The sequence below is a fragment of the Morchella sextelata genome, assembly GCF_020137385.1.
Source record: "Morchella sextelata strain SCLS chromosome Unknown scls_13, whole genome shotgun sequence".
NCBI classification, from domain to species: Eukaryota; Fungi; Ascomycota; class Pezizomycetes; order Pezizales; family Morchellaceae; genus Morchella; species Morchella sextelata.
The window spans coordinates 1,305,070-1,324,674 of NW_025408628.1; the positions used below are offsets into that span (position 1 = coordinate 1,305,070).

The window sequence follows — 19,605 nt, forward strand, 5'->3', positions numbered from 1 at the left end:
GACGCTGCTCGGTGCTAATACATGTAATAAGTGTCCTGAATCGCAGAATATCACTCGATTAACAATCTCATCTCTTCTGCCTCTACTCTTGTTGTCTCCGTGGAAATATTTGAGATGATTCCTCTGATTCCGACTAACTCAAGATATGAATTGTCATACGACCGACAAAAGACAAGTATAATGTCAGGAGTACATGCACGCATTGCCTACCGGCCCTGGTCGGCCGGCTCCCCGGAGGCAACTTTCTTATGATCCAGTGTTATCCCGGCAGTAATTAAAAGCACATATGAAGACTGAATTAAAAAAATAAACGATCCATTGCGTCAATAAAAGTGAGTTCGATAGATCATGAGATCCCGAGAGTACTGTAGAGATCGCCCATATCTAACATGTTTCTGCACATCATGATCTACTGTCCCGGCGCATGGACCGGATCATATAATCTCCGGAGGAGCACCTACAGTCTCCACGAATGATCTGCTATAACCCTTCTTCATTCGCAAATCATGTTTCGTTTGGTGGCCTGATGCACTGGTGCAAAGCCCGCTACTTCACAGGTCCTCACTCGCCAGTCCACGAGAATTAACCGGAGCCACACCCACAATATGCGCGTAACCAGACGTCGTCGCTTATGCGCAAATTAGAGTAAAAGTCACCTTCCCGCCCCTTGCATTCGGCTGAATCAGATCACCCGAGTACCCCCGCAGACGAAGAAAAACGACATGCATTGTTTGTTCTATATCGAATAATGGCTCCTTCTAGCTACATATACACATGACAAAGTGAACTGATCAACAATTCCCAGCCAAAATGAAGAAAATCCCGCTCTCTACGTTAGTTTGTTTGTTCGACCCCGCACCACTTCTCACACTTATGCCTTCCACCTCAGCAGAGTGAACGAATGCTTAGGGAAAGTATACTTTGCCTTTGAGGTCCACTTGCTCTCCTTGATACCCACAGTTTGCTTCTCCTCAGTGTTGACATCAGTCAGGTTCTCACCGGTGACATAGTAGACGTCCACCTCGACGCCCTCTGGAAGTCCCTTGATCTCTACATCAAACGCTTTCTCAGGGTGGATGTTTGCGACTGCAAGACCGACCTTTCCCTCATACAACGAGGCAGACACGTCCAACCAAGGGGTATCCATAGTGGTCTCAATCCAGTCAGGTTGAGTCCTACCGTCGTATGTCCCGCACCTAAGATGGGTGCCGAGGGTGTTTCCACGCATGTAGTTTGTGAAGAGGTAGTAAGGGAAGTAGATTGTCTGTTTAATGAGACCACGGGGCGTGGTCATGACAGGGGCAATAACGTTAATATTTTGAGCGATGTTTGTCATTCCGAGCCACTTGGACTGACGAATGAAGACGTTACACCAGACGGCCATGGCTAACATGTCCGATACGGTGTATAGCTCTTCCGCGCCCTTGTCTCCAGGCGCGCGGATGGGGTCCCAGATATTCCATTCGTCGAAGCAAATTGTTGGTCGGGTCTTGCACTTCGCTTGGATGCGTGCTTGGTCGATGTAGGCCGCGACTATTTCAATGGAGCGTTCGGCTGAGAGGGGAGCGCTGGCGTTGGGGAGATGTCTATTTACGGAATCGGTCAGTACTCCGGATTATTATATTACGGGGCTTATCTGGTGGACTTACTCTTTGTCACATGTGTAGATGTGGATGGAGTGCATGTCGGTCCACTTGATGCACTCCTGCAAGACATATCGATCCCAGTCTGAGTACCCGGTCTCACCGCAAAGAATAAGAGTGATTGAGGGATCAAGGAGCTTCAATGCCTTTGCCCATTGGTATGCTTTCTTCGCGTAATCCTCCTTGGTCATTGCCGCTACCTGCCATTCTCCATAGACCTCGTTTCCGAGAGCCCAGTATTTAACCTAAGCGGTGCTAGTTAGGATCTGGACGAGAATTGCGGTGAGAGTGAGATAGGGGGAATTATGGCCTACATTGTATGGTTTCTCATGACCGTTCTTTCGGCGCATATTGGCCCAGTATGTGTTCTTATCACTGTTGCAGTACTCAACCCATCCCAAAGCTAATAAAGAACCTCATTAGAACCATGTCCAAAACCTTTTTTCTTCAAGAATCGGAGTTACCTTCATCAAGGGTACCAGTGCCCATATTAAGCGCCAAATACGGTTCTGTCCCCACAACTTTACACCATTTCATGAACTCATCAGTACCGAATGTGTTCATCTCAATCCCGTTCCATGCAAGCTCAGGCCTTTATTAACAAAACAACCAAACTAGGTTAGCCAATCTCTATTTTAACCGCAAATTGACCAAGAGCTAGGATTAGGATCATATAGTTTTATCATACCTAGCCGGTCTATTCTCCTTCGGTCCAACGCCCTCGTACCAATGGTAGGTCGCAACGAAGTTCCCTCCGGGATACCGAACAACGGGTGTCTTCAATTCTTGGAAAACCTCAATGACATCTTTCCGGAAGCCGTTCTCGTCTGAAAGGGAGTTGCCGGGATCATAGAGACCGCCGTAAATACATCTTCCCATGTGTCTAGTGATTATGAACTCTCGTCAGAATGGAATGAACTGCTTTGATGGTGACACAGATCTTTCAATTGCGTCACAGGCAAGCGAGAGTCAATAGATTACGCACTCTGTAAAGCCGGAGTAGATTTCTGGCTTGATCTCAGACAGGACACGGTCAGTGTCAATGCTGATTGAGGGGGTGGCATCTTCGGCGATTTTGGTGAAGGTCGTCATTGTGCCGGATCAACTGGCGAATAATATATGGATGGAACGTATTTTATTGGGGGAGAGAAACACAGAATAGTGGTGCAGAGGAGAGGGATGGCAGAGGGGGATGCGAGAAGATGGGTTCTGAAAGGGCAGAGGAAACGACGAGTTTAAATGCCCCCTCAAAGCAAGAGGTCATGAGGACGGAATCGAAGATGAGGGGGTCTTTCGGATCGGGAAGACAAGTGGAGAAAACATTTGGATTTCTGCAGCTGGCTCACCAGCACCGTGGAAATACCCAGGAAGCTACATGAAACTGCGTGTAGGAGGTACATACGACAACAAAAAAGGGTGGATAAACTGCCAAACTGCGAAGTCTAGCAGAGATGAGATAGCGGAAGCCAAATCGAGAGATCGTGAGTCCCGGTGACTTGGGAAAACGGTAGAAGAGAACGCCTATCGTTCAAACATTCAAAGTTTTGGTGTATCTATGTACATATGTAAAATATGAGATGCAGCTGATGCCGATGGCCCTGAAAACCCGGGATTCACCGCTGTTTGGAAGAATACCAATTGCGGGGGATCCCATGGCACTAGCAAGCATTTGACGTTCAGTATGGGAGACTGTTCAACTTTCAGAGCTTTTGTCGTGAATTGTAAAGTCTGGGCAGACGTCGGAGAAATCCTAGTGCTAGTAAAGCGTTTAAATGGTTAAACTCAAGCTTTTAACCGCCCCCTGCTAGAGAGAAAGCGGGGTAGGGTAGGGCTTATGCGCCATCCCTGCTTCTGCTTCTCCCACGCGAGGGTGCCAGTGCCAGTTTAGGCACATGCCGACTGTTAAACGCGTTAGACATTTCCAACGTCCCCTGGCCGCCGCCGCCCTGCCGAGCCTGCCGTGAACATCGGAGAGTTTTGTGGCCGCGAATGCTCCTGATGAAGGCACGGAAGACATAGAAGTCCCACAGGACGATGGGTAAATCGAACCAGCCTCCCCTGAATACGTACATGATGTATCCAAGTACCGATATATGCACTAACGGAAAAACTTGAACCTGGGTCACTGGATTAGTAGTACTCATATCAAGATCAAGAAACATTTCAGAATATCCAATAACCGGGATTCCCGCCAGTCTAGCATGAATGAGCACTTCATCATCGAGCAATCATCATCAATCAATATACCAAAAACACGATAAAATTTTCTTCGGTTCATTATCTAGCTCGCATTTGAAAGCTCGGGCTATTGACCTCCAGCCCTCTAATTGCTTTTCCGTTTAGCCTGAGTATATAGCTACGCCTCAGTTGTACAGGCTCTCCCGCCCTCGCTTGGATTTCCAAAAGCAACTTCTCGTTCTCTAGCTTGCGGTCAGGTGAATTCAACCTCAGAACCTCGGACCACGAGGTACACGAGGGAGGAATGGAACGCGGCTATGTTGTGGAGGAAGGAGGTGAGACTGGGCTGAAATCTCATGGCCCACTACTCTATTATGTTGCAATTTAGCCGAGTTGGAGCGTGCCGAATATCAAGCCTTGGTCTCACGTTCGCTGCCTTCACACCGATAGTCCGACATGCTTGCCTACCAACCCCCATACGGAACTTTTGGCCAACTGCAATTTATCGCGAGTACGTATACCGAGTATGCCTGTCAATATATCCCACAGATTACCTACTCTGCCTACATACAGCATTGAGTTCGACAGCACCTGCCCTTTTTCTGAGACGATACCCCACGATCTGAACCCCATGGCAGAGCATATTATCGCAGCTACTAGCTAGCCCTGAAAAAGCTCAAAGTTCCGACTCCCCAATTCTTGCCCTGCTCGTGATGTAGCTTACGTGGGAATAGCTGTTCCTGAAATCAATTCTAGCTTCAACGGCTGGGGCAGGGTGTGATTCCCTGAATCTTGTGCCCACCCCTAATGTGCGATGCTTGTTAGTATATCGCCCCATCCCCACGTTAGAGCTATCCTAGCGTGGTGGGGGACACCTGGGGTTCGACTAGGGTTCAGGCTGGGGAAATGGGGAAATCGGGAATCGTGAGCAGAGAGGCAGGGGAGGGGATAGTGGGTGCGCCGCATGTTATTAATTTTGCCCCATGGGCAAGCGTGATATCAGATAATCCGGAGTTATGTATGGGGTAATGATGAACAGCGTAGGGGGGACTGGAAGCGAAGCATAAAGGTGTAGATTATTTAAATGGCACGAGGATGCCTCCCCGCAATTGGGATTTCTGTCCGTTCATCCAGACAGTCGCTCAGTCAGTTGCTGCAGTTCAGTCGTGCAGTTTGTGTGTTCTTTTGACTTTTGAGACAGGAGCTTCTTTTTCTTCTTCGAGATGACTATTCCACCAAAGTGGTACCAGTTCCTTGTCGGCCTGTTCGCGTCGATAGGGTCTTTCAATTACGGTTATGATTTGGGTATTATTGCTCAGGTTGTGGCTTCAGATTCCTTCGTTGCAAAATTCAGCCCTTCAGATAATGAGAAGTGTGTTTCTTCCTCTTTATAGGCTTTTTTAATGGTATACTAACATACCGGTATCTGCAGAGGTCTTGTAGTATCGCTGTTCACTGCAGGAGCTTTCTGCGGTTCGTTTTTCGCAGGTTACCTCGGTGACTGGGTTGGCCGTCGTGGAACTATTTCCATTGCTACTGCAACATTTATTCTCGGAGGTGGTCTTCAAGCTGGTGGTCAGAACATTGGATTCCTCCAAGCTGGACGTTTCGTTGCCGGTATTGGGTAAGTCATGTTCACAATACCTCATATCCAGAACTAGGACTTACATAATCGCAGTGTCGGTGTTCTTTGCATGATTATCCCGCTGTACCAGGCCGAGTTGGCGCACCCTACAATTCGTGGTCGTATCACTGCTCTCCAGCAGTTCATGTTGGGTATCGGTGCCCTCTGCGCTTCCTGGATCGGTTTCGGCGCCTACAAGGGCTTTGCTCCCACTGACGACAACCAATGGCGTGTCCCTCTCGCAATTCAGTGTGTCCCGGCAGCTATCCTTGGTCTCCTCATCTTCTTGTTCCCTGAATCACCACGTTGGCTCATCGACAACGGCCAGGTTAACCTTGGTCTTAAGACCCTCGCAAAGCTCCACGCCCATGGAAACGAGGATGACCCGTGGGTCCGTGCCGAGTTCGAGCAGATCCAGGACCAGATCACCCACGAACATGAGCACAGCGCAAAGACCTGGGGAGAGCTTTTCAAGAACAAGTCCAACTTCAGGAGAATTTTCTTGTGTGTGGCTCTGCAGTCGTCGATCCAGTTGACCGGTGTCAGTGCAATCCAGTACTATTCACCAGATATCTTCAAACAGATTGGTGTCAGCACCGAGAGGACATTGCTCTACCAGGCTTGTAACTCTATAATTGCGCTTGTGGGTCAGTTCTTGTGTATCTTGTTCATTGACCACTTTGGTCGTCGTTGGCCGTTGATCTTTGGGAACTTGGGCAATTGTGTCACCTTCATCGTTGGAGCTATTCTTCTGGCGTTGTTCCCACCTGGCAAAGATAACCCGATGAGCGCCCAGATCGGATTTATTGCTACCACATGGATTTACAACTTCTCGTTCAGTGCCACCTGCGGTCCGCTTTCTTGGATTATCCCCTCCGAAGTGTTCAACACGGCTACCAGATCTCGCGGTGTGTCGTTGGCTACCATGATGAGTTTTGCCATGAACACCATGATCGGACAGGTCACCCCTATTGCTATGACAAATATTGGTTGGAAATACTACATTCTCTTCGTAAGTTGCTTCTTTCCCTCAGTGTCATGTTGAGGTCTTGCAGTTACTAATAGGCGCAATACAGATTGTCTGCAATTTCACCAACGCTATCTTCTTCTGGGCCCTTCTTCCTGAGACCGCAAAGGTTCCCCTGGAGGCTATGGATAATCTGTGGGAGAATGCACCCTGGTTTGTGCCTACGATGGAGTCCAAGGACTACCTTGGCGATCTCCGCGAGAGGGAGCTGGAGATTGACAACAAGCAAGCCATCAATATTGACCATAAGGAGTAAAGTCACTTGGTGTGGCCGCATATTTTTTGGTGTGTGATTATTGTAGTATAATTTAGTTTATGAAGCGGAATGGTTTTTCATGACGTGGATTCTTTTTCTATTCTTTTATTCTTTCTTCTGTAGTTATGTAGTTACGGGATGACTCTAGGGGAAACTTACGTGGTATTGGGGTGTACGAGGTTTACGAAATGTATATGGAAATCTAGTTGATGAAAATCAGTTCGCTAAGACTTCCGTTGACATAGGTGGATGGAGGCACATATTCGAGTGAGAATACGTGAGGCCATGCGAGCGGCAAGGCCCTTGCCGAGAGGCTTGGCAAAGAGATCAGCCTTCGTGTCTGCCAAAAACTAGCTTTTGATCCACAAAGGGGCTCAACGTATCCGTCCGTATTCACCAGAAACCACTCGGACTCAGACTCGGACTCGGACTCGGACACAGGCACCCAGGATATCCCACTTCCCACATCCCACTATCCCCTCAATTAGCAGAGGCCTACCTTCGACCCATTTTCTATCCCCGCGGATGTCCGAGTGGATAGCTTTTCTAGTGAACAACTGTCAATTAGCACTCCTCCTGACACCTTTTCAATATTAAATCCTACTGTCAACTCGTAAACCCAAAGCTCAATTACATCGTCATGAAACCCCCACCAGGTCTCAAGCTGCGTCTCATCACCGGCAGTCAGGCAATCTCCACCCGTCGTCTGCTTTTATTCCTCTCGGGGATCCTCCTCCTCTCTGTCTCCGCCCTCCTTTTCATTCCCGCGTCCCTCCTCACCACCGCGGAGCAGTCCGTAATCGGCCTTGACATCGCGCACTCACACATCCCCGATTCAATCAAGGACCTCAATCCTTTCAAGCCCACCTCGCACACGCCTCCCCCGCCATCCACCAATTCTACCGGGTCAAGCGACTCCTGGTTTTCTAGCTGGAAATGGCTGAATCCGTTCTCAAGCAATATTGCCGTGGGCGACGAGGAGCGTAGTGTGCTGCCGCCGATGCCGAAGAGGTGTCCGGTGTATACGTTCTATGATTCGGATGCCAAGGGTGATGATGCGGAGGTGGAGGATCAGCTGCTGCTGGCGTGGAGGCGCGCGTTCTGGGCGCAAGGGTTCCAACCGGTGGTACTGGGAATGGGAGAGGCCAAGGAGCATGGAATGTATAGGGTTATCAGGGACACAGGGAACTTTCACCCAGACTTTGAGAGGGAGCTCATGAGGTGGTTGGCTTGGAGCCGTATGGGTACTGGTGTGCTGGTTGATTATAGGGTACGTTTGAGCACCGGGGGTGTATTATTGTAGTGGTGTGATGTCTAATGAGTGGGTGAATGAAACAGGTCATTCCTATGGCGCCGTACGACGACCACACGTTCACAGCTCTGCGGCGCTGCGACTTCACCTATGCGACGCGCTATGAGAACTATGGGCACCGAGTTTTTGCCGGCGATAAGGCTTCAATCGATGCGGTGCTGAAGTACATCACCTCCGCTAAAGTAGACAACGGTACCGTGACCATTGAGGGCGCCACCAAGATGGCAAACGACCTTTTCCACATCGACCCGTTGCCAAAATCCTTCGCAGATTACACCTCCGAGGCAATCAAGATCAAGTACCCCAAACTGCAGTTAAGCGACCTCCCAAAGCTAATCAATGCACACCTGCATGAGAACTGGATCGCGCGCTACCAGTCTGGGATTTCCCTTCTCCTCCCCTTCCCGGAGACCCTCGGCGCACTTCACTATCCTGCGCAGGTTCTTGCAGCACGTCTCGCAGCCTGCCCAGTTGATAACCCGGAGCCTGAGTCGTGCCCAACCAACAAGCAGGACTGCAAACCCTGCAAGAAGGGATTGAAGGTGACGCCCAGTAAGACCTTCACAAACAAGACAGGCGTCTTCTCCCTCGGCACAATTCCTCATCCGTACACGTTCATTGCCCTCACCAATCCCGAGATCAACCTCTCCACGGACTCCGAGGATAAATCCATCCGCTTCGTACGCCGGCGCACAGAGCGCGACGAATGGCTGCGCGCTGTAACGACACCCGTGTCGATTGGTTCGGGCCCGAGAGTCGTGACGATCAAGGCGGCGACGGCAAACCCAACGTCGACGACAATTCTGTCGACGAGTGACGCGGGGTTCAAGGATATCGAGTGGACGCTAGGCTTCACTCTGCCAACAGAGGAGGAGGTCAAGCTTGACCTGCCGAAGCCAGATGCGCAGCAGGTGAAGGTGCTGGATATGACGCACAAGGATGCATTTAGCGCTAAAGACGGCGGGAAAAAGAAGCGGCTGAGGAGGGCAGTAGAGGCGTGGAACCTGGGCGGCACTGAGGTGTGGAAGTTTGGGAGGGCGTACGTTGACCGAATGGAGATGGAGCGGAGGAAGTGGAGTGAGGCGGAGAAGGCGTTTGGCAGAGGAATGGCGAAGGATGAATAGTTTATGTAGCTGGGTGGTCTCAATTAGAACGTGGGGAAGATGTAAGGGAAGGGGGGGAGTTTATGCTCTGTTTTTTGTTATTTTTATTTTTATCATCATATCCTGTTGCCGGTCTTTCGTGTTTATTGGTTTTAGTGGTATTAGTATTTTTTTGGGTCTTTTGATAGGGTGGTGGTGTATATCTATTTCTTGTGGAAAGGATCCTTGCATGATGGTTCCAAGATACGGTGCGGTCGTAGAAGGGGTTGCTGGTTGCTGTCGTTCAACAACACCCGTTGCCACGAGTGAGAATCCATGACAGTATTTTTCCTACCATCGGTTACCCATCCCAACCCGCAACCCGCAACCTCACCTCAACCCAACCTCGGCCAAAACTACCTTTCCGTACATATACTTTTGGGTTGGGGTATAACTAGGCCCTTTCTTCCCTCCAGCGTATAACCAGAAGCTTCGTTCGACCTGAAATAGAGTTCGGGGTTTCTCTATGTCTTCTTGAGAACGTCCTGCCACATTCGCGCGAGGACTTGCAATTGAGACTCTGGTGGTTTTCTTTGCCTCCGCTTCCTGTAACTTTTACATTCGCTTCCCCCTCTTGCTACTCTCTTGAGGTTTTGGGTAACCATCTCAGACGTCAATGCTAGTAACCGCTCGCCCATCATACAGCGGTCAGAAGCATGCAGTTATACTAGCAAAAATACCTGATACCCAAGCTGACACTCATTCAGCAGCCGCCCCAACTCGCGGACATTGGCAAGCCAGCCCAGGCGACAAGGCAGAATATAACGCCGATCGACATGGCATTAATGCAACACCAAAAATACAGTGACGGTTAGTTCTAGAAGCCCCCAAGCCTAACGCTGGTCTCGAAGCCGCCGGGTATTGCGATTTTAATGCACTGTATTGGGTTTGAGCGGCTATCAAGGCTTTCAAAACCTACGATACCAATAAGCTACCAGCACGAGTGAGATTCCATGACCAACTTCCTCAACACTAGAACTGGTTTCAATCAACCCAAATGCGGTTGATGCAAGCAGAAGAGGAAAGGCCCAGTTTAGGTCCATGTGTACACAGTAGTTTTATTACATGGATTTGTTGTATCCACGTGGTTGCTCCTTCTACAGCTCTAGATCTTCTGCTCTCTACCGCACTGCTATCTATATCTAGGGCTTTGATCTGGGGCGCGCAGGATTATTTCTATTGGTTTTTGGCGGTTTGTGGGTCTTCAGTGCGGTTCTAGTATCCTTCTCTTATCTACTCCCATCTACTGCCTGCCTCTTCTAAGGAATTGGCCCCCCCGGGGGGGGGGGAGGGGTTGTGCTGCGGTGGGGTGGGTGCGAGTGTAGTGTAGATTGCGATTCGGATCCCACAAGTCTTTCAAACTAGAGTATGAGGAGTGGGTGTGGTGGGGCTTGGCATTGATAGATCAGATCTTGGTGGGTTTTGCGGTTTGGAGGTGAAGGTATTTTTTTACCTGGTGTTGAATTTGTATTCTAGCTGATTTACGTCAAGTTAGTTTTCAACTCTCGCAGCTCCGTCTGCAATCACTTCAGCTCTACAAGTCGTGATACCTATTCTGCAAAACGTAGTGCCTCCAAATATTACGGTCTACCGAATCCGGTAGTCTAACTATTCCCGGAAAAACGTAATTCCACCCCACCCCCGGCCGATCCCGGACAACCGAGGCAGAGCCGCCCCCCACATAAATAGCTGCAGTCCCACCACCGCCGACATCTTAAACTCGAACCTCACTTCTGAAATCGCCACTTCACATAAAACGACAACACGAAACCAATTCACATAAAACCACAGCCTAAAAACCTCCAACAAGTATCACACACACACACACCATGTCCTTCCGCCTCCTCCGCCTCCCCCTCCGCCTCCGCCCCCTCCACCGCACCCTCACCACCACCGTCCCCCGGCACTCATCCATCCCGCCCGCGCCCCCCTCGCCGCCCCGCCTCTCCCCGGCCGAACAAGCCGAGTTCGAGCGCCTGCAGCGCATGTCCTCGGGCGCCTTCTCGACGTCGCAGCACTACGAGCCCGGCGTGGAGAAGGAGGGCGAGCTGGTGCATCCGGATATCAGGCGGGGCGCGCCACCGGAGTTTGAGGGCGATGTGAATCCGAAGACGGGCGAGGTGGGAGGGCCCAAGAATGATCCGTTGAGGCATGGGGATTATAGTTTTAATGGGAGGGTGACGGACTTTTAAGGGTGCTGGGGTGGGGGATGGCCGCGCCGGCGCGGGGGGGGGGGGGGGGGGGTTACTGGGGGTTACTGGGGAGGTTGTAGGATAGGGAGTGTAGGATAGGAGTTTGGGGGGGGGGGGGATGAATTGCGTGGTTGTTCTTCTCCTGGGGGTTATGAGCTGTTTTACTTGTAAAATTATATCTTTTTGATGAGTTCTTTTACACTGGTTATGGATTAGGTGGCGTTCTGCCTCTCCAGTTTCTTTAGAGTGTGGGATATCAGGATGAGTAGGCTACAGTTTGATAACTCGACTGTTATCTACAATTGCTCAACCAGATATAATATATCTGCTTCACCGAGTGCCAGACATCCCAACCAATTCCCTCGTAGGCCACCCGTGTATCTCAATTGCTGCCATCCCGCCACCAAGCCTAACTCTACCCAGACCTCCAGCATGGCGCATCGAGTGATATTTCATGCATGACACAAATAGCCCGCTCCATTTTCATCCGATCCCTCACTATAACTGCCAACCAGAAGGGTATTTTACTACGCATCGAATTGCCCTGAGATTTCTCGCAAACATTAACGACGGATACGTTGTCCCCTCAAACCGGCTACCAAGCCGCGCGGGAGAGAACAAGACAAGAGAAAGGACACATACACACTGATGCCGCGCGCCATATTTACATGTATTTATACCGCCGGTAGGCAGTGAAGAATACAGACACACGAATGGATCTACATGTAGCTAACCCCTCTAGCAACGGGGAACAGAATTACATGTAGGTAGGCGCACCACCGCCGTTTCCCCCAAACTCACCCATCAATATATCCTCCTTAGCTGGAAACGGTACCTGGACGCTGCGGGACAAATCACCAGTTTAAGTGTTTATAAGACACGTTTCAGCGATTACGTGGCTGTAAATCCATCCATAGGGATAGGTGTTCGTTTTAATTTGTGACTTATAAGCCAAGCTCGCTGCAACTGAGAAATCAAACCATCGTCATTCCATCCTCCTATCTGGACAGAAACAAAACTCTAGAGACGGGGTCGACCCAATAGACCAATCAGAACACTATATCTCAAGAGCCTGAAAACGTCAAGGCTGATATAAAACAACCAAACTACAGGTAAGCAGTCCATTCTAGACGATAGACCTGGTATCAAAGAAATCGCCAACTACCAATGTTGATAAAGTGAGTAGGATGTACAGTTGTGGTCTGATAAGATTGCTACCTGCTGAGCGGTGGCCATGGCTCGTTGGTTGGATGTGGATGTGGACGGGTACGCATACACTCTACTTATAACTTACTCACGTCTCTTTTCTTGAGGGCTGTTATGTTGGGCGCTATGATTTACAACTCTACCTTTATCATAGCCCCGAATCTTCGTCGATAGTTTTGATGTGGCATTTCGTTACCGGAAAACAGCAAACACACAACTCACAGTGAAAACAGTTGCCCTATATCCTATTTATTTACTTCCCTCTATATACATCCTTCTATACCCCCAACCCCGGCAGCCCCTCCCCCCTCTTTGTCCTCCCCAATCCCTCTTTCGCATAAAAATCCATCTTATACCCCTCCCCGCCCACACCCCACTGCTCCTCCCTCAATCCCAGCGCAATTGTTGCCTCATACGGACTCAGCAATGGCCGCTCAAACGCATACCCCCAATCAATGCTCAACCTTGGACAGGCCACCTGTACCCACGCCTCCACATCCTTCATCATCCCCAGCTTCCCCGGAAAGATCTCGGACAGCAACACAACTACATATGGGATCCCCAGCACCCGTAACCGCTCCTCCAACCTTTCCACTGTATGTGCATTTCCCTGCCGCCCTAGCGTTCCGAGGATCAGCCCATATTTCCGCGCCTTCTGCGCCGTGGCGATTGCAGCCCGTCGCAGGCTGTACAGCTCGTCGTGATTGTAGTTCTCGACGGTGAAGCGGCGGGAGTACGGGTCGTAGCGGTGACTGGACAGCGTCGGGTTCTGGATCATGGCGGATTCAAGGTGGAAGCGCCCGTCGCCGACGTAGATGAGTGCGTCGACCTCCTTGGTGTTGATTTGGGGGCTGGTGCAGCCCAGGATCTCGCCTTTTGATAGCGGCATAATCTGTGGGACTGTTAGTGTGTATCCCGCTGCCTCTAACGGTTGTCGCGCGGCGTGGATGGCGGCATTAAACTGTATCGTCCCCACGAGGGCCAGATGCTTCGGCGCAGCAAAGTTGCGCTCTATCGTGTCCACGAGATGCGTGACATCGATACCGATAGTGACAAAGATGTAGAGCGTCTTTATCTCGGTCACGTCCACGGGGATTAGACACGAGTGTGCGTAGTGGACGAGGAGGTCACAGCCGAGGGCGCGGGCGGTGTAGTCGTCGATGCAGCATGCGCCGTATGTGACGTCACCCATGATGAGGGTTTCGACGCCGGGGCAGAAGGTCTCGATGATGTCGGCGAGGGTGCAGGCGAAGAGGAGGAGGCCCTCGGGCATCTGCAGGGCCACCCGCGTCGCCGAGGTCTTGCGGATGTGATGGATGGTCTTGTGGATTTCGAAGTTGTAGTTGGGCGGCAGGAGGGTGATGGCGGCGTTTAGGGCCTCATCGTGGAGGATTTCGGGGGGGATCTGGTTTATTGCGCGGCCGCCGGTGCGGCGGGGTTTGGCGGAGACTGCGGGGGTGTTAGTTGGGTGTATTTTGGGGGCCCGGACGCAAGTGGAGTTTGGGGGAGTACGGCCGAGAGGGGCCCGGAGGAGGAGACGTACGTTGGAGGGCATCGCCTTCTTCAATACCCGTGCTCGTGCTGGTAGCTTTTTGGGTTTGTAGCTCGGTGGCGGTTCGTTTGCCGACGAAGCGCTTTCGGGGCTGCTTCGGCGCGGGGGCGGCGGTATCGGGGATATCTGCGGCGGTGGTGGTGGGAGCGGTATCGACTGGGGCGTCCGGAGAAGTCATTATGGAGGTTGATATCCCTGTGCGGAAAGATATTCAGGGGAGAGGGTGGTTTGGTGGTGATGTATAAAGTCCGATGTCCGATCTTTGGGACCGTCAGAAAATTCCCGGGAATAAGCTAAGCTCGTGCGATTGATAGCCGGGAGAATCGAGATGCGTCTGTCGGGATTCGTGATTCGGTTCTGAGGGGCGCCGGAAATATCGTGTGTGCGGGCCGTTAAATCCACCGTGAGAATGAGTATTTAACAGGGAGGCTTGAGACGAGTTCTTGGGAATGTTTTGGTTGGCGCGGGGTTCCCTGGATACATGCATGGTGGTGGGATGTCAAGGTAACCCTAACCCAGTCAGCAATCGATAAGACTCTGCTTCGAATAAAAGGATAACACCAGTCCTCTAGAGAGAGAGAGAGGGAGAGAGAGGTGCTGGTGAGAATGACTGAATCGGCACTTCATCAGGTCTCAGTCTCAGTCGCTTTGATGATGGGGTGAGATGAGATGTTCAAGAGAAAGCCTTCTTGCTTGGTTTCTGCAGTGTACTCTGCTCTGCGTGTTCTAGAATGTCGTGTATCTCATTAATCTATTATTACCCACAGCACCCTGATGATGATGCACCTTGCATCGCGCAACCTCAGCTTCCCGGGCTAAGCAAGAAAGGGTCCCCGATCTAGCAGTGGAGATCATCCGCGTTGGCGGTTCTTTCCTTCCTTCCCTTCCCTCCCCTTCCCCCATCAAGCCTTAGATCTCTCCCCCACATTTGCTGCAAGCCAAGCCAGGGATAATAGCAGGAGAAGAATGAAGTCATCCCTATCACTCACTGCCTCTCTCTCTCGTCCCTGGAAAAGTGCTGCACAGGGTTTGTTCCCCCACTGCCGCGCCCCCCCCGCGATTACAAACTCGCCTGTTCCTCGGTCGGGCGGTCGTAACAGCTGAAAAAAAGAGAGAAACCCTATCAAGTCCCCTCGTAGACCTCGCTTTTCTTCGGCTTCCGTTCCATCCTGTTTTTTTTACTCCTTCTCACTTCTTACTAGTCGACTAGCGCAGTGAGCAAACGAGTTACGTCCAGAGATAGAAGGAAAGCAAGAGTGTGATGCTGGACCCGAGTAAACCTTCAAAAGCCCGACTGCTGCACCCTCCTCCTCCTCCTCTCTGGCGCCCGTCGCTACTCGTTTCGCGTGTGAGGCTGTCGAGATCAAGGTCCCCCCCAGTACTCGGTGGCAGCAGCAGCCGTAACAGCAGCCGTACCAGTATTAGTACTTGTAGCAGTGCCGTGGGTGCACCTCTCCCCCCCCCCCCGGGTGTCTTTATCTTCTTCTTCTTCCCCGTCTTGCTCGACTTCTTCCTAGATCCTATATCCTATATCCCTCCCCATACACACATATCATTTCCATATCCTTACCCTGCAATTATGTGTTTGGGCCTCCCCCACAGGCCGCGGCTCCGCTTCTGGACTAACGCCCCAAAGAGCATGGCAACGGACCCGGTAACGACACCAACGACGACGACTGCAACGACACCTGCAAAGAAGACTCTCCTCCGTCCTCGGCCGACAACAACGTCTGTATTCACGCCTCCGACAGACACAAGCACAAGCACAAGCAAGGGTAGGCATTCTATCCCATCCCATTCTCTTCTCCTCCAGAGCACTCCACAGCAGTCATCATGCACCTGTCAGGCCTTATTATAGCTAGCTACCCTAGATAGAGCCCCTGCATGAACAACCAAAAGCTAACAAAGCCCACCATTCCAGACACCCACAACCACACCCCCAACCAAGCTCTAAACCCCGACGCCGACCACCACCACCACCCCCCCACCGCAACCCCCACCCGCAAAATGAACAGCGTCGTCCTCAGCCGGCCGCTGGGCGTATATTACGCCCGCGGCTTCTCGAGCCTCTCCAGCTTCTCATCCTTCTTCCGCCTCAAGCCGCGCATCCCCAGCAGCAGCAGCAGCAGCAGCAGCATCAGCGGCAGCAACAACAGTAGCAACAGCCACATCGCCAAACAGCAGCTACACGGCCAGGCCGCAGTGGGGTTCCGCGCGAATACGCATTGCCGCTTCAAGAGTGTCTCGCCCCTTTCGCCCGGCGCAAGCTCGGCTTCGACGTCTACGACGACTGTTGGTGAGGAGAAGGAGGAGATGACGGTCAAGAAGGTGCCGATGAGGGGCGCGGTCAAGATTGTGGAGGTGGGCGCGAGAGATGGGTTGCAGAATGAGCAGGGCGTGGTGCCGACGGAGACGAAGATTGAGCTCATTGAGAGGCTGAGTGGGGCGGGGCTGAGGCATATTGAGGCGGGATCGTTTGTGAGGTATGTATTGCATTTTATGGAGAGGGGGGGTGTTGTTGTGTGGAAAGAGTGTTTGGGTGGATGTACCGAAGTACTCTTTCCGCACCACAACGCACATCCATAGCCATAATAGTATCCTTCTTCATAAGAACTCACTCGCTAACCACCCCACAGCCCAAAATGGGTCCCCCAAATGGCCGACACCCCCCAAATCCACACCCACCTCAACAGCCACCCGCCAGCTGCGCCCGTGCCCGTAACCTACAGCTACCTCACCCCCAACATGCAAGGGCTCACCTCGTACCTGGCCACCCCCGCCCCTGCCCCCTCTTCCACCACCAACCAGCACACCTCCGAGATCGCAATCTTCGCCTCCGCCTCCGAGGGCTTCTCAAAGCAGAACATCAACTGCACAATCGCCGAGTCGCTCGGGCGCTTCCGCCCTGTGGTCGAGCGCGCGCGCGAACAGGGCATCGCCGTCCGCGGATACGTCAGCATGGTCATTGAGTGTCCCTACGACGGGCCGACGCCGCCGGCGAAGGTGGCGGATGTGGTGGAGGAGCTGCTGAAGATGGGGTGTTATGAGGTGTCGTTGGGGGATACGAACGGTGTTGGGACGCCTGGTTAGTTCTCCCTGTTCTGCGTAATATAAGAAAGGGGAAATGGGGCTAATGATGAGATAGGTACGGTTGGAACGCTGGTGAATTATCTGATCAAGGAACGCCACCTGCCGGCCGAGAAGCTGGCGGCGCACTTCCACGACACGTATGGGCAGGCGATTGTGAACTGCCTGGTTGCGCTGGAGGCGGGGATTAGGACGTTTGATAGTAGCATTGCAGGGCTGGGAGGGTGTCCGTATTCTAAGGGTGCTACGGGGAATGTGGCGACGGAGGATTTGGTGTATTTGTAAGTTGTCCCCCCCCCCCTTGTGACTTTGGTAGAGAGGAAAGGGGATGAGGGCTGATGAATGGGTGTGAATATAGTCTCGAGGGCACAGGCGTGAGCACGAATGTGGATCTGCAGAAGATTGTGGAGATTGGGGATTGGATCTCGGGCGTGCTGGGGCGAAGGAACGATAGTAAGGTGGGCACGGCGCTGATGGCGAGGAGGGGGGCTCGGTTGTAGTCTCCGTGTGTGTGTGAGTGTGTGAGTGCGTTTTTTGCATTGGGGGCGTCGTCGTCTTTATACCTTTTTTTATTTGACTTTTTTTTTTTTTTTATTCTGAGCTTTGTTTTGGGCTACACGTGGCTACCATTTTTCGCGAGCAAGGGATGGGATTGCTGGAGGTGTTATGGGGCATACTTGTTGTGGTGTTTTTTTTTTTTACATTTGGGTTTGGGATCGTTGGATCGTCGCTCTTTTTGTTGGAAAATTTGGTTTCTTTTGTTACTCGTGGATTTTTAGATAGGATACCACTCTCTCTTTGTATTTTTTTAATTTATGTATGTAGCTGCATGTAGGTATGAAATTGTGGTTTGGACACTCCGTGTGTGTGTGAGTTGAGATGTGGGTCATGGTGTATCACTCGGTATGAATAGACCTTCTAGAAATGGACTTGAGTTTTCTTCGTCTGTACAGTGGCGTAGTGAGTGTCGCGTAGACTATCAGTGTAGTTAAAACGCATTGCTGTGCATGCCTGGCTGCGCAGCCCTTAAGCTTACAAACTAGAAGCATGTGAATCTGGCTGCTCTAGGTAGTCAGAGCAGAGTAAAGTAGTGTCGAGCCAGAATCTACTCTGGTCTAATCTGCCTGTAAGACTCGATCTTCTTTACCTAAGCCTGTGGTACCCACCCCTTTCCAGGGAACCTAATCAAGCCTCATCTGCGCTACACCACCGTTTCGGGCCGGGGGTAATTAACGATGGCGATCAACACTCCCCACGCCTGGGGGGGTCAGCGGACTGTTTTATAGGTGTTGGTGTTGTAGGTTATTTATTGTGAATATCTCACGTGTTGTATAAGAAATGTTTTTTCGGTGTAAGGGAGCTTCTTGCTCGCATGTGTACATACATGTAGGCCCTTCGCCTACCGTCGCTCGGGGTTCCTGCTCGTTAGTTCCTTGGCAACCGAGCGAGTGATATTTCGTGATTGTATAGTTCTTGTTCAAAAGTCCCGGGACGACGCAACCGCGAGTTGCTACGGGGGCTTGTCCCAGGATTTTTGACATGGAGGTATACATCACAGCGCTAGTCTCGAGCACTCACTCCCGAACGCGTGGCAGGGCGCAGTACGCCCCGCCAATATTATCATCTGTTCTATATACTCTATGAGCGAGCATCCATCCCCAGTAGCGATAAGTATACCTTAAGGCAACAAAAAAAAAAAAATGAAGAAATACTGAACGACAAAAGACTTACGTGATTAGTATCATCCCTCAAGAGCGTCGCTACCATGTTGGGCATTCTAATCAGTGCTTCCACCCCGGGTTGAACCGGTGGTGTCATGCAACGTAGTCGAGGATTTTACCCCTCGACCACGCCACGATGTTGTCAAAGGGGCTCGGGTCGTATATAATCGATCGGACAACTACACAAAGTAGGGGACAGGTGCAGCACGCACCACTGTTCGGAGGTTCAAGTCCCATCTACCGTACCAGCATAGCTTGTCCATGGGAACATCTCCACGCAACGACCAGGAGGACGACTGTGTAGATGTGAGATTACCAGGCATGACTACAAGGTAGCTGGACCTACAAGTACTCAGAGGGGAGGCGCGCCATGCAAGTGCCCACCCACAAGCCTGTTTCTCCACATTCAACTTCTCCGGGACTGGAGGAGGAGGTGCTTGTATCTTATGGATACTTGTATGGTATTTGCTGCTCAAGTACGCAGGAGCCATCCATATGTGAATCACCTGCCAGTCTGTATGAGATACCAAAACACAGCGGACCGCTCCATCCCCAAAGTACACCTGCTGCCCCCCCCACGGAAAAGGCATTTGCGTCGGTATTGCTCCTCGACCACGTGCACACCATGATGCTGTTAATCAAATTCGAGTAGCATATAAGCGGCC

At 51.4% G+C, this 19,605-nt stretch overlaps 7 protein-coding genes across 7 annotated transcripts; 5 read left to right on the top strand and 2 right to left on the bottom strand.

The window, feature by feature from the left end:
* Positions 1 to 871: 871 nt before the first annotated feature.
* H6S33_002762 (uncharacterized protein) lies at positions 872 to 2,735 on the bottom strand (the record flags this gene model as incomplete). Its single annotated transcript, XM_044834134.1, has 6 exons — positions 872 to 1,586; positions 1,650 to 1,888; positions 1,958 to 2,046; positions 2,108 to 2,235; positions 2,332 to 2,526; positions 2,629 to 2,735. The coding sequence occupies 6 exons, from the start codon at positions 2,733 to 2,735 to the stop codon at positions 872 to 874; spliced, it is 1,473 nt and encodes a 490-aa protein (XP_044692923.1).
* Positions 2,736 to 5,044: 2,309 nt separating this feature from the next.
* On the top strand, positions 5,045 to 6,728 carry H6S33_002763 (uncharacterized protein; the record flags this gene model as incomplete). Its single annotated transcript, XM_044834135.1, has 4 exons — positions 5,045 to 5,193; positions 5,254 to 5,445; positions 5,500 to 6,457; positions 6,522 to 6,728. 4 exons carry the CDS (start codon positions 5,045 to 5,047, stop codon positions 6,726 to 6,728), a joined length of 1,506 nt encoding a protein of 501 aa, XP_044692924.1.
* Positions 6,729 to 7,368: 640 nt separating this feature from the next.
* On the top strand, positions 7,369 to 9,164 carry H6S33_002764 (uncharacterized protein; the record flags this gene model as incomplete). The annotated part of the gene is made up of 2 exons (XM_044834136.1): positions 7,369 to 7,998; positions 8,067 to 9,164. The coding sequence occupies 2 exons, from the start codon at positions 7,369 to 7,371 to the stop codon at positions 9,162 to 9,164; spliced, it is 1,728 nt and encodes a 575-aa protein (XP_044692925.1).
* A 294-nt stretch (positions 9,165 to 9,458) lies between these two features.
* On the top strand, positions 9,459 to 9,990 carry H6S33_002765 (uncharacterized protein; the record flags this gene model as incomplete). Its single annotated transcript, XM_044834137.1, has 4 exons — positions 9,459 to 9,482; positions 9,581 to 9,730; positions 9,793 to 9,829; positions 9,893 to 9,990. The coding sequence occupies 4 exons, from the start codon at positions 9,459 to 9,461 to the stop codon at positions 9,988 to 9,990; spliced, it is 309 nt and encodes a 102-aa protein (XP_044692926.1).
* A 1,021-nt stretch (positions 9,991 to 11,011) lies between these two features.
* On the top strand, positions 11,012 to 11,374 carry H6S33_002766 (uncharacterized protein; the record flags this gene model as incomplete). The annotated part of the gene is made up of 1 exon (XM_044834138.1): positions 11,012 to 11,374. The coding sequence occupies one exon, from the start codon at positions 11,012 to 11,014 to the stop codon at positions 11,372 to 11,374; it is 363 nt and encodes a 120-aa protein (XP_044692927.1).
* A 1,483-nt stretch (positions 11,375 to 12,857) lies between these two features.
* H6S33_002767 (uncharacterized protein) lies at positions 12,858 to 14,310 on the bottom strand (the record flags this gene model as incomplete). Its single annotated transcript, XM_044834139.1, has 2 exons — positions 12,858 to 14,029; positions 14,124 to 14,310. The coding sequence occupies 2 exons, from the start codon at positions 14,308 to 14,310 to the stop codon at positions 12,858 to 12,860; spliced, it is 1,359 nt and encodes a 452-aa protein (XP_044692928.1).
* Positions 14,311 to 15,771: 1,461 nt separating this feature from the next.
* Positions 15,772 to 17,719, top strand: H6S33_002768 (uncharacterized protein; the record flags this gene model as incomplete). Its single annotated transcript, XM_044834140.1, has 5 exons — positions 15,772 to 15,907; positions 16,054 to 16,615; positions 16,769 to 17,217; positions 17,278 to 17,500; positions 17,578 to 17,719. The coding sequence occupies 5 exons, from the start codon at positions 15,772 to 15,774 to the stop codon at positions 17,717 to 17,719; spliced, it is 1,512 nt and encodes a 503-aa protein (XP_044692929.1).
* Positions 17,720 to 19,605: the final 1,886 nt, after the last annotated feature.